This window comes from Dromiciops gliroides, chromosome 3, assembly GCF_019393635.1.
Source record: "Dromiciops gliroides isolate mDroGli1 chromosome 3, mDroGli1.pri, whole genome shotgun sequence".
In the NCBI taxonomy this organism is placed as follows: domain Eukaryota; kingdom Metazoa; phylum Chordata; class Mammalia; order Microbiotheria; family Microbiotheriidae; genus Dromiciops; species Dromiciops gliroides.
In genome coordinates, this window is record NC_057863.1 from 398,944,749 (window position 1) to 398,961,572 (window position 16,824).

General features: G+C 42.8%; 1 protein-coding gene across 6 annotated transcripts in view; it reads right to left on the reverse strand.

Moving 5' to 3' along the window:
• LIMS2 (LIM zinc finger domain containing 2) overlaps window positions 1-16,824 on the reverse strand; it is a 96,139-nt gene continuing 79,315 nt past the window's right edge. For 5 of the 6 annotated variants that reach the window (XM_043992445.1, XM_043992444.1, XM_043992448.1 and 2 more), the window contains 5 exons: window positions 15,684-15,834; window positions 10,033-10,125; window positions 4,664-4,712; window positions 4,443-4,518; window positions 1-3,149 (listed from right to left, as the gene is read on the reverse strand). In XM_043992445.1, the coding sequence (XP_043848380.1) occupies window positions 3,002-3,149; window positions 4,443-4,518; window positions 4,664-4,712; window positions 10,033-10,125; window positions 15,684-15,834 (517 nt within the window). In that variant the 3' untranslated portion in view covers window positions 1-3,001. The remainder of the gene's footprint in view (window positions 3,150-4,442; window positions 4,519-4,663; window positions 4,713-10,032; window positions 10,126-15,683; window positions 15,835-16,824) is intronic. The other variant, XM_043992447.1, reaches the window with a different exon arrangement.

Below are 16,824 nucleotides of genomic sequence, written 5' to 3' on the forward strand. Positions count from 1 at the left end.
TTTATTCTTGTAAATCTTTATTGTGCAAAGCAATGAAAATGAATTACAATATATCTCATGTGTTGTAACTGATAGGTAACACTGATAGGTACATACAGGATTACGGTGTGTGGGTCCAATAGCCTCAAACCAACAGTCACAATGGGGTCTCCTACCCAGGATTCAGTGGAAAGGTTCTTTCTGCCTTCCTTGTAACCATGCACTCACACAAGGTTGGCTTCAACACAAGAGTATCTACCAGGTGAGCCCTTGCCTTCCTCAATGTGAAACAAAAGCTCTTACTCCAGTCTAGACATGAGGACAAATGGCAATACAATGGAAAGAGCCTTGGACTGGGAATCAGGAGCCCTGGGTTCTAGACCTGCTTCTGGTACAAACTAGGCTTGTAATATTAGATGAGTGATAGGTCTCAGCTTCCTCACTTGGAGAATGAAAATGAATAAGATGATGCATAATACATGTTCATAGTATTCTGACTTCTCTTTAAATTTTTGCTCATTCTTCCTTTTTCTTTTTTCTTTTTTTTTTGTGGGGCAATGGGGGTTAAGTGACTTTCCCAGGGTCACACAGCTAGTAAGTGTAATGTTCTAGGAGTCTGGCCAGAGAAGCCCCTCTATTATAAAGAAATGATCCTGAATCTAATCCAACTGAAAGCTGTCCTGACATAATTGGTTGGAGGGAAGGATAAAAGAAAAGAAACCATTTCATGTTTTCTGTCTGTAAGTACTGAGATGTGAAGTAATTGCTAGTCCAGGCTTTGCGAGTCTGTGTGTATGAATGCTTTACATCCTATGTGGTGCCCATATGCAAATAATAATAATAATAATAATAATAATAAATAGGGATCCCAAAATATAAAAGGTAAAGGGGTCAAATAGCAGGTTTCATTATAGTGAGGCAGCATGGTGCAGGGTTGGGAAGAAGGCCTGAGTTTGAGTCCCAAGTCCATCACTTCCTAGCCTTTGTAACCTTAGGCAAATCCCTTCCTCTCTCTATGCCTCATTTTTCTCATGTGTCAAACAAAGGGGTTGGATGCTCTCAGCGCTGTCTTTCTGTAATATTCTATGATGCTCTGGTGCTGAGTAAATGGGACAGGAGAGGGGTGGGTCCCTGTCCCCAGTACAGGGGATTCATATTTGGGAGCAGACGAATCTACCCATGGGCTGTTCATTGATTTCCCCTGCTCCCCTCAGGCAAGCAGTCTTTGGGGATAGTTCTAGACCAAAAGGTTGGCCATAGATTGATTGCAGGTTTCTGTCAATCCTAGAGATGCTTCCTTCTTTTCTCTTGCTCTTCCCCAACCCCACTCCTGCCCAACTCACTGGCTCCACACCACATTGCAGAGTTTGTCTAAAGTCACTGAAATTCCAGGGGAGGATAAAATATCTAGCCCTTAAAACCCTAAAGAAAGTCAATGGACAGCTGGGCCCAATAGTAATACCTTTAGGATAACTTCCCTTCTTAAATATGGTCTTATAGAAAAAAGGCATCCTTTGGGCCTACTCTGCTTTTTCTGGCCCAGGGGTTCTGTGATTGTAGACACACAGACTTTGCATGATCTAGCCTTTCACCATGGCATACCTGAAGGCTGCATTTACTCCTGCTCCTTTCATTCTCAACATCTCCTCTCTGCTTCTTCTACCAGCCAAGGTTTGTCCATCCTGCCAGCCCAGCCAAGTCCTGCTTCCTCCTTCCTCAGTACCCCAGTCCATGCTTGTCTATCTGTCTGTCTGTCTCTGCTGTCTTCCTAGGGCACTTTTTGCAGTCTGTGAGCCTTCATTTCCTTATCCGTTAGGAGGTATGGTTTCCTAAATGTTTTGGATGTTTGAGTCTTGTCTCCCCAACTGGACCATGATCTCTTTTATGGAAAAGACTATGTCTTCTCACAGGGCTGTTGCAAGAAAAGCACTATGTAAACTTTAGAGCACTCTGTAAATGTGAGACAGTTATTTTGCCTTCTCTTGGTCCCTCTAAAGACTCTAGCATAGGACTGTGCATGCTCAGTGAATACTTGTTTAATTAGACTGAATCTAAGTGGGCCATATCAACTGCAAGGTGGCTAAGCCTCTAAGAGTGAGAAAGCCACCTCATCATAGGGTTAAGGCACCTGAACAGAGTCTGATGTGGCCCTAAAGTAAGGGATCTTAATGTTTTTGATGTCCTGGACCCTTTGGGGAGTCTGGTGAAGCCTACAGACCCCTCTGCAGAATTAGGTTTTTAAATGCATAAAATGTATATGATTACAAAGGAAACCAATTATATGAGGGAAAAAGATAAAATTGTTTTCCCATTCAAGTCTATCCATGGACCCAACAGGGGGGTCTGTGGACTCCAGGTCAAGAATCCCTACTCTAAAGGAAGAAGGGAATTTCTCAGCCAGATGATAATGAAATATGAGTCACTGGGGAGAGAGAGCTTGTAGAAAGGGAATGGGAAGGTCATTACCCACTGAGCTGCAAGATCTCCCAAGGAATGAAGGAATAAGGAGCCATGACTTCCAAAGGATCCATAAATGAGGGCTTCACTGTGTCTGGTGCACTCCAAACAGCAGCGGGGATTCAGTTGTATTCCCACTTGGTGAGTGGTTTAATCTTAAATTGCATGTTCCTGGAAAACTGTCAAAGGGTGGCAGAAACTAGAGCTGGGGAATGCCAAAGACTTGTTATGGTGATGAGAGCAGCAAACCAGCTGTGGGCCATTGCAATGGCGTGTACAGGTCTCATCCACCTCCTGGACCCTGTCTCTTCCTCTATTTCCTCAATCCTCAACAGGTTCTGCCACAATGAGTGCTCTTAGGGCTTCAGAGCCCCAATCAGTGTCTGCAACAGACAAAAGGAAGAGGACAACAAATGTGGAGGAAGAAAGGAAAGAAAGAAGGAAACAAAAGAAGTAGAAAAGAGGAGAACAAAAGGAAGATGAAAGGAAGAGCAAAGATGAGGAGCAGACAGGGAAGAAGAAGTCAGCGTGGCAATAGTGAGGACAGGACCCCAGCAGAGGCTTTTCAGAAAGAATTTGAGTCCACAGACTTGGGGTGAGCTTTCCGGGAGGCCAATTCAGACAGCTTCTTCAGTCTTTTCTTCAGCTCGAGAGGGAATTTCTCATAGCATTTCTTGCAGACAGGCTTCATGTCAAACTCCACAAATTTGTTCCTTTGGGAAGGGGAAAGTTTTGAGCATTAGAGACAGAATTCCAAGATCAGTGCCATGAGACACTCTGCATTTTAATTCAAGGAAAACTTTCCCTCTGAATTCATACTTTTACTTTCAATTTATATAGCATTTCATCCTACCCTCTGCTCTTGTCTAGAGTGGCACCTGCCATCTCCCACCTGCTCCTACATCCCCTACTACTCTGTGGGACAGCTCCTTCCTTGGTCAAGACTAGGCCAGCATGCCTTTGAGTGGCAGCTTGGTGTAATAGATAGAACACTGGACTTAAGACCGGAGTTTGGATCCTGCCTCAGACATTTACTAGCTATGTGACCTTAAGCAAATCATTTCACTTCTCTCTGCCTCAGTGTCCTCATCTGTAAAATGGGGATAATAACAGCACCCATCTCACAGGGTCACTGTCATCATTTAAAAAAGCATGTAAAAGTTCTTTGCAAATCTTAAAGCGCTGCATAAATGGTAGCTGTTGTTACTTTATTATTATCCTCTAGCATTCTTCTAGCAGCTTCTACTGGAGTCTGCAAAAAGTAAAATGTGACCCTTTGGCTCCCTGGTTGACACATCTTTGATGGGGTTCCCTCCAAACCTCTGGGATTCCTTGGGAATAAGGCCAACCAAGGGATTGGTGAAAAGCTTAAGAGAGAGGAGAAAGTCAGGTAGGTGCTGTAAGAAGGGGGCATTTCTTGCATATATCTATCTATGCCTAAGTTGAGGTCCCACCCCCGAAATATACTGGCTGTGTGGCCCTGGGTAAGTCACTTAACTTACCCAGTTCTCTAGAACAGTGGTGTCAAACTGAGAAAACCTCAAATTAACATTATCTATGTTGTACTGTATTTTTTATTTATTTTTCTAGATATTTCCCAATTACATTGGGTTTTGGTTTTGGTTTTGGTTTTAGTTTTCTTTGCAGGGCAATGAGGGTTAAGTGACTTGCCCAGGGTCACACAGCTAGTAAGCATCAAGTGTCTGAGGCCAGGTTTGAACTCAGGTCCTCCTGAATCCAGGGCCAGTGCTTTATCCACTGCGCCACCTAGCTGCCCCCTCCCCAATTACATTGTAATCTGGTTCAGGCCACACTAAAGAGTTTGACATCTCTGTTCTAGGGAACTCTCTAAGATTTTAAGTTGAAGAGAAGAGGCCTATTTGCATTGATAGACAGTGTTTCTTTATCTGGGGGTTCCCTATCTTGATGAAATCACGGGCCCAGTCCCTATCCTTATCTCTGGAAAGAATTACTCATCAGGAGTTGGAGGGCTAGGTGAGACTTACTTCAGTGTGAGTTTAATATTGCAGGTGGAGCAAGAGAAGCAGTTCACACACCAGGCCTTATTGAGAGCTGACACCACTGCAAAAAGAACACAGACAGAGGGAAATGATGCCAAGGCCAAACAACAAGGGCCCAGATCCCCACTCTGGATTCCACAAGGCCAGATGTGCAGTGGGGGCAGCCCGGAGGGAGGGACACCTGGAGAGCGCAGAACGGGTCTTACCATCTCCCTCGATCACATGGCTGCAGTTGTAGCAGACATCCCCGAAGAGCTGTGGGGCAGAGCAGACACAATGGGGAGTTATTTGGGGCAGATGAGGGCATTCATCTTATCCCAAACCACCAGCTGCAAGGAGCATGAAATAGACATTTCACAGAAGCCCTGTAGAAACCTCCTCACACACCCATTTAATCCTCTGAATACTCTCTCTCATGTTTCTTTTTAGTCACACACACCAGGCCTTGAAGTCCATCATAGCCCCATTTGACAGATTTTTGGAAGGCATTTGTCCTTCTGTGTATTCTTCGTTTTCTAAGCACTGGGCACATGGGCCCCCTCCTGACTCTGGGACCAGTAAGGCTGGTCTTTGTTGTCTACATAGTTGGTCAGTCAGATGACAAACACTTATTAAGTGCCTACTATGTGCCTGGAGATATTAAGTGAGGGATACTCTGAGGCTCCAAGCTCAAAACTTTCTGCTTCAGTGGCCTGTCAGATATCATAATGGTTTGTATGTTGTCTCCCCAATTAAAATCATGCGTTTCGTAGCCTGAAGGCTTGGCATGAAGTAAGCACTTAATAGATGCTTGTTGACTAACTGAGCACTAAACTCCAAGTTAGGGTACACGAGAAATGTCAAACTCATTGTCTCATTCTGGTTCTGCTACTGGATGGCTGTGAGATCTTAAGCAAATTTGTTAACCTCACTGGATCTCAGTATCTTCATCTATAAAATGAGGAAACTGGACTAGATGAACTCTTCAGATCTTTTGGCTCTAACATTGTATCCTGTCCTATCCGAATCTCTCCTCCTTCCCCCACCGTCTCGCTTAAAATCCCCACCATCAAAGTCAGTCTCCTGTATTGGATAATAAAGGAACCAGACAGTCCCCATGAAATGGGCCCTGAGCAAAGAACAGCAGGGGGATCACTCCTTTGCCATTATCATATATACCTGAACTGTCTTATTTCATAAGGTAAAGCAGAGGAACCTCATGAAGGAGCAGGTAGAATATGTTGAATGAAGCTGCAGAGGACAGCTAGTAGTGGATCCAGAAAGCCAAGGGAGGCAGTGCTCTGGAAAGAGCTATCAGATGCTGGTCTGGGGGCAGCTAGGTGGCGCAGTGGATAAAGCACTGGCCCTGGATTCAGGAGGACCTGAGTTCATATCCAGCCTAAGACACTTGACACTTACTAGCTGTGTGACCCTGGGCAAGTCACTTAACCCCAACTGTCTCACCAAAAAAAAAAAATAGAAAGAAAGATACTGGTCTGCAGGATGGCTTGAAGGGGCTGGGAGGGAGCACCTGGGGCTGTGTAGGTAATCATGGCATGAAATAAGGACCTGAATCGTGGTGAAAGCACCAGAAATGGAGAGGAAAGCATGGAACCAATCGAGGCCAACTGTACAAAATCCTGCCTCTGATATTTAATACCAGTTCAGCCTTGAGCAAGTTCTGACACTTTTCTGGGCCTCAGTTCCCTCATCTGTAAAATGAGGAAGCTGGGCTTGATGGCTTCTGATGGTCCCTTCCATCTCTAGTTTTATGATCCTAGCAAAGGCATGGAGGCAGGAGATCCAATGTAGGCCAAGATGGCTGGACTATAGAGTGGATAAGTGGGAGGAATGTGGAACCAGTCTGAAAAGAGAGGCTGGAGCCACATTATGAAGGGCTCTGAATGGCAAACAAGAAGTTTACATTCTCTCTCAAAGGCAACAGGAATGATGATATGATGATAACAATAATAATATCTAGTTGGATTACATAGCTAGTAAGTATCTGAGGCAGAATTTGAATTCAGATATTCCTGATTCCAGATCAGGTATTCTATTCGCTGTTATCATCATTGTTGTTGTCCTTCCTACTTTAAGAAGACCAAGATGACAGCACAATGTTGGGGCTCAATGTACAGTGTGTCTGGCTGTAGCTGATCAGACCAATATGAGCTCAGAAGGCTCTACCACAGGTCAGGCACAAATAGTCTTTGTGAACATTTGGGATGGAGATTCCTCTAAATTTGTACATCTCGTGTTTCTTTTGAGCCACTGCAATTCTGCTTTGCTCACTGAATACAGCGCCTTCTTTGATGGGGACACTCCATGCTGGGAGGTCCTATGCCACTGTCTCCCATGGCTCACAGTGATACCAAAGTTCTTCAGAGACCTTGAGAGTATCCTTGTATCACTTAATTCTGACCTCCATGTGAGCACTTGCCTTATGTGAGTTCTCCACAAAACAGCCTTTTATCATCATCATCATCATTGTTATTATTGAAGCTAGTAAAGTTCTTCAAGTAAGAGAGCAATAAAGTCCAATGTATGCTTTAGGAGTATCAATCTGTAGAGGCAGCAAGGTGGCGCTGTGGATAGAGCACCAGCCCTGGAGTCAGGAGGACTTGAGTTCAAATCTGACCTTAGACACTTGACACTTACTAGCTATGTGACCCTGGGTAAGTCACTTAACCCCCATTGCCTCACCAAAAAAAAAAAAAAAAAGAGTATCAATTTGCAAGCTGTGTGGATAATACATTGGAGAGGTGACTGAATAGAGACAGGAGACTATTGCAATAGTCTGTTTTCATTTTCTCATTATGGCACTTACCTTACACAGGTTAACTTTCCTTTACAAATTGGGAATTGGCTAAAAGAAGATAAAGACAGATTCCCGCTGCTCCCTATGTTTGTTTAAATAGGTCAGGTTAGAGTTACATGAGTTTTAGACCAGATCGTCTCATTTTTAGTTTTTCTTCTAATTTGGTGTTGATTTTGTTCTGTATTCTAAGAAGCCACTGATCTGGCTGCACATAGAAAGATGATCCAGAAATGACTCTCCCTTCAGTAGAATCATCCCTATTTGTTAAAATATAATCACTCTATGGTAGTATTTGGTGCTTTCCATATCTAGAGACTCCCAATTCTCTTTGTGAAGATAGATTAATGTTGTAAAAGGTGAGGTTCCTGTATAATGTATAATGTATTCTGTGTTGAGGCCTCTGACCTCTCTTGTTTCTTATTCCTGAACCCTTTGCTGCTGTTCAGTTATTTTCTCAGCCATATCTGACTCTTAATTAATGGCTCCATTTGGAGTTTTCTTGGCAAAGATCCTGGGGTGCTTTGCCATTTCCTTCTCTTACAAATCTTACTGATGAGGAAACTGAGGCAAACAGGGTTAAGTGACTTGCCCAGGATCACGTAGCTAGTAAGTGTCTGAGGCCAGATTTGAACTCAGGAAGATGAGTCATCCTAACTCCAGGCCTGGCACTCTCTCCACTATCTTTATATTTCCTTTGCTGCCATTTCCCATGCCCATTTTTACAGTAAAGCCATCAAATATTAAAGTGTATGCTGATCTAATTTGGAAAGTCTTATCAAGTTCTTCCATTGAACTTCTCTATCTTTTCAGCCTCTGCAACGGACACTGGCACATGAGGTATAAATATTTTAATTATGTCATATTTATTTATCTGTATCCATATTTCATAGTGGCCTTTTCTCAAATGTTTATCATAAGCACTGAAATACAAGATAACCAAATATCTCATGAAGTGATGTTTCTTGTTATCTTTGGACACAAAATAAATCTACTTCTTTTATTTGCTTCTCCATGGAGAATCTAAGAGCTATCCTTCCATTTAGCTACGATTTCCTTTTGTCTTCAGGTTTCTTTTACGGCAAGACTGTCAAATCCCTATGATTCAGTCTCTCCAACAGTATGTCCACTTGATAGGCAATGGATCTCGCATTTAGAGCACAGCAACTAATTTAATCTTTATAGGCTGTCTTTAAAACTAGGTGGTCCTTAGCATCTTCTAGGCTCCCTTTTCTTTGTTTGGTGGGTTTCCATGACCAAGAAATTAATAGCAAGTGACCAGTGTAGACCACTACAGGTGATGACTCTTTCCATGCTTAACCAGGATGATCCTCCAAGTATAGGCATAAGCTCTTGCAAAACTGTACTTGAAGCCTTTCCAATATCATAAAACCTTATGAGATTTTGTACTCTCCTGGGGTAGTTTTCAAAAACTCGGAGTTTTGTGTTCTTGTACCCTTCATTAATGATGTGAGTTATATAGAGTATGCAAGTCCAGGAGGAAGGATTGACTCTTTGTGACCCCCAAGTGCCTTGCCCTGGTGGTGGTGGGAAAGAGGAGGATAAACTCAAGAGTCTTTTAAACCTGGAAAAAGAATTCATGGGGAAAGTGACTCTTTAGCAATATTGATTTGCAGAGGAAGAAGAGGGCTCAACTCCAGGAAAGTGCTAACTATGTAGGTCCTGCTGGTGATGGGGCAGGTCGTTGGATGGCCAAAGAGCGAAGTTTTGACTGTTAATGGACTTAGGTGTGAGTCTTTTGCAATTTCTCTTCAGTGAAATAAATCCTGTCCTATATTTGATATATTATTAGTCTACGCTTACATGGGAACTGATGTCCCTTTTCCCTTTGTGGTAGAACCCTAGACATGAGCCAAATTCTGCTGTTTCCAGGAGAAAATGTCGGGGTGGGACCACTAGACAAAGAGATATTTGTTCGAGAAACTACCAAGATTGACTCCAATCTTTGTAAATCTGGAGCTTCAGCTCTGGGACAAAGGTCATTCTAATCTATGTCCTCATCACTTCAGCACTTACCTCTGGTTTGCCCTCTTTCCAATCTACTCAGCCCACAGCTATTAAAAGAACCATCCTAAAAAAGTACGTTTGTCATGTCAGCCCTTTGCTCAAAAACCTTCAAAGGCTCCCCACTACCCATAAAATAAAGTTGAAATTCCCCATCCTGGTACTCAACACTCTTCATAATTAACTCTCTAACAAGAACCCTTCTGTTCTAGTCTATCTGGTACCCTAAGAGTACTCTAAATACTATACCCATTACAACCATCATATCTTTGCTCAAACTGTTCCAAATACTTGGAATGACCTTCCTTCTTCTGTCTACATGTCCACATTCTTCAAGGTCCAACTCAAGTCCCACGTCCTTTAGAAAGCCATCCTTGAACCCTGTGGCAGCCCACTTCACAACATCCTCAAAAAATTCCTGTGAGCTATAAATTAGCACATATTTCCTTGTCTTGTTATTTAATGTTTTCATTTTTTTAGTCTTATTTCCCTAACTAGACATTCGTAAGTTCCACAAAGGTTGGGACCAAGGTTTCTCCTCATAAGTCCCTCAAAGTAACTGGCAAAGTGCCAGGCACAGAACAAGTGTTGTGCCAATCTTTATTCAATGACTGAATGGATTTTAATTACCCAGAGTTTCCTGGGCTTCCCCTTGGGGTCCAGGATGATTTCACTGGTTCAGTCCAAGAGATCACCACCCAAAAGGCCATGCTGATCTCCTAGAGACATGGTCTTCCCAAGGTGTGTCAAGCTTACCTGGTTGTAGTGTGTCTCACAGTATGCCAGGCCCTTCTTCTCATAGTGCCGGTGACCCAGGAATGGTTTCTCACATTTGGCACAGACAAAATGCTGGTGAGAAAGAAAGCACATAGTATCATTGCCCTGAGAACCAAGGCACCCACCCATTCCTGCAAGTGTTAGACATAAATCTGGACCTGCAAGAGGCCTCTGAAGCCGTCTGGCACAACCACCTCATTTTACAGATGGGGAACTGATACTGGAAGAGGTTAAAGTACTTGCTCATGGCCGCAGAGTTAGTGATAGGCAGAGCTGGCTGGGATGTCACTTAGCTGTGTCTCAGAATCAGGAACTTCTTCCCTAAATCACATGTCATTTGTGGGTCTGAGAGCTGTGTTGTCCTAAGAAGGAAAGGTAGAGCAAATCCTTAGGAGTCCTAAGTGATTGTAATTATTCCCAGTGACCTATGACAATGGAGACCAAGGAGTTGCTGGCTAATTAAAATTCAAAGACAATCCCAAACCTATGAGGATGACTATTTTTTTTGTCCTGGGCCTGTGATTCCAAGCAGTGTAGAAAACTCTCTCAACCAATACAAATGAACAACTATTTGGCAATTTGTAATCATAGGACAGCTAGGTGGCACAGTGGATAGAGGGCAGGCTCTGTAGTCAAGACTGAGTTAAAATTCATCTTCACTTACTAGCTGTGAGACCCTGGGCAAGTCACTTAACCCTGTTTGCCTTAGTTTCCTCATCTGCAAAATGAGCTGGAGAAGGAAATGGTGAATCTTTGCCAAGAAAACCCCAAAAGGAGTTACAAAGGCTTAGACACAACTGAGCAACAACAGTCATAGTGATGTCTTTGATGCCCATAATCCTTTTAAAACCTGAGTGGACTCCTTCAGAATTGCTATGGCAAGAGGCAAGATGGTGTAGAGAGAGCCTGCCTGGGAGCTCAGAAGACATGAATTGAAGTCCTCCCTCTGACACATACTAAATGTATAACCACAAAGCAAATCATTTGATCTCAGTGTCCTGGCAAAGTCTCTAACACCATAAATTACAAAGGATATACTGATCTGTATCCATGGAGGTAAGAATTGCCTACATCAATGAAATTTAGGTCTACACCAAGAAAATAAAAAGTCTCTGTGCTAGGGGCCCAGATACGAAGATGAAGCATAACACAGTCCCTGCTCTCAAGAAGGTAAACATCTAATGAAGAAGAATATTCTCTTGAACATTCCCTGGACTTTTTTTCAATGGAGGGAAATCTTCATCCTTTGAAGATGGATTTGAATTTTGGAAACAGTCACAAAACAATCAGAACCAAATCTGGCAAAGAAAATGGGTGATGAAGATGAGCAATACTGACTGGTATCAGAAACAAAATGTGACTACAAAGAAAGGAAACTATTTTGGGGGTACCTGGCTCTGAAATGCATTTTTTAAAGTGTGGTCCATTTTTAAGAATGCTGAACTTGTTATCATAGTTAAAAACCTATCTCCATTAGGTACCTTCTTCCTGTATACCCTTGAGTAAATCATTTAACTTCTCTAGGCCTCAGTTTCCTTATCTGTAAAATGAGGGAATTTAGTTTTCTCTAAGGTCTCTTTCAGTCCTAGGTCTGTGATCCTAGAAAGAATTCCCAAAATGTCCTGGAAAATGGTAGCCTCTCTAGAGTGAGTGAATAACCTTCTAAGGTGATCACTTTGAAGAAGGCAAAATTCAGTTGGATGGATAAATTCTGGTCTGCTTGTTGGTTCACTGTGTGTTTCTTCTTCTTCTTCTTCTTCTTCTTCTTCTTCTTCTTCTTCTTCTTCTTCTTCTTCTACAGGGCAATGAGGGTTAAGTGACTTGCCCAGGGTCACACAGCTAGTAAGTATCAAGTGTCTGAGGCCAGATTTGAACTCAGGTCTTCCTGAATCCAGGACTGGTTCTGTGTGTTTATTTTCAAACCTATTACTGTAAGCAAGACATATATCACTTGTAAAAGCAAAGGTCTGTTATGTATATAGACTCATGTATTATCATTGCTGAATCACAGGATTTTTGAGTTAGAAAGTATGACAGGGATAATACAATAACAGCATGTAGAATGTTAACATTTACAAAACAATTTCTTCACTACAACCCAGTACAATGAGTGAGTAGTATAAGTATATTACCATCCCTATTTTGCTAGTAAAGAATTTGAGGCTCAGAGAGTTTAAAGGACTTATTAAGATCATCCAGGGCTGTCAGAGCCAAACAGGTTTTTGACTCCAAGCCTGTCTAGCTTGCTTGGACTCGTGTTTAATCCTAGGCAACATTTTTCACTGCCTAGAAGCCATCTATACCAAAAAAACAGGTGACAGGAAGACCTCAGGATGATCCCTTTCAGTCTGCAGATTCCAGGATTCCTGGCCTTTGGCACTTCTTGGAAGCAAAAGGCAGTTATGTGGTTAGTTCCAATAGGTGCTGGTGATAGGCTAGCCAGACCTATTAACCCATAGCAGAGGCTGGGAGGATTAGAGAGAGAGTACAGGGCATAGGGCTGAAAGCTATGCTTTGTGTCATTAAACAACAGACAAATCAATACATAGATTCCTTCTGGGTCCATTTAGTTCAAATGAACAAATAGTTTTAGCTGAATAAACAGCTAAGCAGATCAATGAATTTATTTGTAGCTGATCCATTTAAGGTATTAGAACAAGCCAGAATCTAAATGTGTATATGTATGAGGATGCAAAGATAATTCTCTATTATCTGTGATGAAGCAGGGACAGCAGTGGTCAGATGATCTGAGAACTTTCTGTATTTGGCATTGGGATCCATGACAAAATTAGACAGAAGGAGGAGGAGTGGAGATCTTCATCATGGGTTCCTCGGGAGATTTCATTCCCTTAGCAGAGTTTACAATGCCTCCAGAGAGTTGGCAGAACAAACAGAAGCTTATTTCTGTTCAAAGCTGCATCTCGACGATCCATATGTAGATAAGCAAGAGAGTATTTTCAATCCAGTTAAGTAAACATTTATTAAGCAAGACCCAAAGAAATACAAGGAAGAAAAATTACAAACCCAGGTCCTTAAGTAGCTTACAGTCTAATGGGAGAATAAAAACCACAGCTAAATGGGGTGGAGCAAAGCACCTTTCAGACTCGGAGAGGCAAACAGGAAGGAAGGGGGAGATGGTGGAGACCATGAGATGTAAGCTATGCCCCGCTTTGGGGCTTTGAGTCTAATGGCTCATTAGACTGTGAGCTCCTTGAAAGTAGGGACTGGTACTGTGCTTTTCTGTGCATTACCAGTGCTTAGCTCAGTGCAAGGCAAAGAGAGAGGGCTGATTAAATGCTCTTGGAGACAGGTGGACTGGATGCATTTGCAAGTTTTGTAAAGCTGTGGGACAAAAAAAAAACCTCTTTTCCGACTGGGTGTATCTTCTTTTACGTATGAAAAGGCCACCAATTTGGCTAAGTGGTTATCAGAAACGATGATCTTGCCCCGACCCCCCCCCTTCCTTTATCCCCCCTCCAGCTTCCATACCTTTTCTTCCCCAGTGAATTGGAGAGACCCACTGTTTAAAAACCGGGATATTCCAAACCACAGAGCTTTTAAGCAAATAACCAGTTGCCTAGTTACTAGCCTAGCCAGAGGAGATGAAAATTTGGTAAATGCATTGGAAAGTTGCTATAAAGTGTCTTTTTAAGGTGATATCTCTGACCAGTCCATTTAGGGTTTTCTTGGCAAAAATCCTGGAGTGGTTTGCCATTTTACAAATGAGGAAACTAAGGCAAACAAGGTTAAGTGACTTGTCCAGGGTCACATGGCTATTAAGTGTCTGAGGTCAGATTTGAACTCAGGAAGATGAGTCTTCCTGACTCCAGGCCAGGTGCTCTGTGTCATGTAGCTGAGACCCAAATCAGGAAGAGTCTGAAGATTAAACCTAAATAAGGGATCTGCTAAGGGTTGACTGCTCTTTGTTCTAAAGAGTTTCTTACCTGCGGTTGATAATCTCTTAATATGAAGATGGGTGAACTCAAATCCAATACTTGGAGGAAACATAACTAGAGAGACTGGTCTTCCAGTAAGGATGCTCACATTTTCTGAAAGAGCAGGCTAAAAGAGCAATACCTTGCCCAGGGATTTCAGGCAAGCCAGAAACTGGAGGCACCAAAGATTATAGCCAAGCAGTGTCCAGCAGCATCCAGCAGAGTAAGACTACCAAAGTCATCAAAAACAGCCCAAAGCAATCAATACTGTATTGGAAAAGTGAGTTCTGTCGCCATGTCATCTCTCTCTCTCTCTCTCTCTCTCTCTCTCTCTCTCTCTGCGGGTCAATGAGGGTTAAGTGACTTGCCCAGGGTCACACGATTAGTAAGTGTCAAGTCTCTGAGTCCGGATTTGAACTCAGGTCCTCCTGAATCCAGAGCCAGTGCTTTATCCACTGTGTCACCTAGCTGCCCCCTTCTCTCTCCTTTTTTATTTCTCTGAGCATCTATCCTCCAAACCAACTCTGTGTTTATTTGTGGAAAAGTATACCCTGGGATTATCAGGGACATGTTTTAAGAGAGAGAGAGAGAGAGAGAGAGAGAGAGAGAGAGAGAGAGAGAGAGAGAGACTTGACACTTATTAGCTGTGTGACCCTGGGCAAGTCACTTAACCCTCATTGCCCCACAAAAAAACCCCCACAACCCCCCCAAAAATATATATATATACATTTCATACAATTTCATTAAATGCCTTTGCTTTGAGTCAAATGTGTCTCTGGTTGACACTTAAAGATTAAACCCATGGATGGAAGCTCATAAACTATAATAATGTGAGATACAGAGTAGTTTGAACCTGGGGTGGCTGTGCCCTGGGGAATCCATCCTGCACCCAAATGTTGCATTACGAATGTGAAAAAAGACAGAATGTGATAAGGGCAAAGGAGGAGTGAAGATAAAGTGTTTTTAGAAATATAAGAAGAGGACATTTAACTGGAGAATGAGAGAAAACCTCAGGGTACTTAAATTGGGCCTTGGTGAAAAAGAATTCCAGCAGTTGGAAAGGCAGGAGAAAACAGAATAAGACTGAGGAATGTCTGTCCAATTTGGCTGAAACACAGTGTACATGAAGGGGTGTGGGGAAAAGTGACTCTGGAATAGTATGGCATCTTATGGAAAGGTTAGCTTGGAAATAAATTGTAAAAGGCCATAAGTGGCCGTCTCTATTCTCTCCCATAGGCTACTGTGCCCTATGGAGTTTATTTTTGTTAACTGTGTGAGAGATAGATTAGAGAAGAGAAGGACTGGAAAAAGGGAAACCTGTGAGATTATTAGCAATAGTTCAAGCTACATGTCACAAGGGGGTGAATTTGCATTGGTGGCAGTAAAATCTGGAGAGGACTTGGAAACTGACTGAATTTGTTGGAGGCGGGGAAAGAAGAGTCAAAGATAGCTCTGAGGTTTCAAGCTTGAGCAAGTTGAAGGATGGTGGTAACCATCAATGAAAATTGGGCAGGTTTTAAGAAAAAGACAAAGAATTCTAGCTAAAGATGGCATTACTCTCCACATCTGTGAGTGCGGATGAGGGGGAGTCTGTGCACCATTATTACCTGGCTTTTTCCAAAGCTGAATCAGTGAGTGAGTCCTAGCACCTGGCTAGTTCTCCTGCATTTTAGGCCTTGAATGACTGGCACTCACCTCAACGTGCCATTGCTTTCCTAAGGCATTGACCACACGGCCTTCAATGGGCCTTCGGCAAGCTCCACAAATGGGGATCCCCATCTTGTCATGGCAGGGCAGACAGTAAAGTTCCCCTTTCAGCTCCCTGGCCTCTGCAGTCAGTTCCTTCCTGGAACACAAATGTAGGGCCTTAGTTAGAACAAAGAGGCGCTGGGCCCTGCCAGTGGCCACTTCCTGCCTCTGACTGGAATGGTTTTGGACATGCTTCCAAAAACAGAAATGTAAGACAGAAGGGAGATTTTGAGAGCCCCAATACTCTAAACTCACCATTTCCCCATGCCTTTTTAGGGTATGCTGACTGGTGGGGGATTTTCTTAACTAAACAGGAAAAAGTTAATAGCAAATAGAGAAGTAAAAAGTAAAGAGGAAAAAAAATCTTATTTTTAAAAATATGTTCTGTTTAGTCAAACTTAATTCCATAAAATCCCTTACAAAGCACTCTTAAAAAACTGTACTGTGCTTTCCTAATTAGGATGGTATTCTCCACTCAAGTCCTGCTCAGAAGGCCCATCTTGGCATGCAAATGACCATGGGACCTCAAAAGCTATGCCAGCTAAGCTCTGGTAGGTTTTGGAAAGCTGGAAAGTCTTCACGTATGGTCCAATGGTGGACTCTGCGTCCACCACCCAAGGATCAGTTTGGCTAGGTGGAGAAAGGCTCACTATCAGAGGCTTAGTCACCAGCTAAGGAATCATTTTGGCCACAAAAACTCATGTATAACATGGACTAAGTCACGGAGGAGCTGGGACCTGCTTTGGAGATAAGGTCTACCCTGATGAAATCTTTTGAAGTGCTAAAGATATGGAGTATTGTATTATGTTTCTTGTGTGTTGACCCTCCCTCCTCAACCAGACTGTACATTCCCTTAAGACAGGGACTATGCCTTCACCTTTACTTGATCCCCCATAACACCTAGCACAAGGGGGATATAATAGAAATATGTCTACCCATCTACACCTTTCATAATGCTAGGGGACAATCATTCATTGAGGCTTATTCATGGTGGTAATCAGTATAAGAATTCCGTGGGTGGGGGTTGGGGGGGGAGACATAGGGAGAAATCTGCTTGTAGACTGTCAAAAAAAATGAGCTGAAAGAC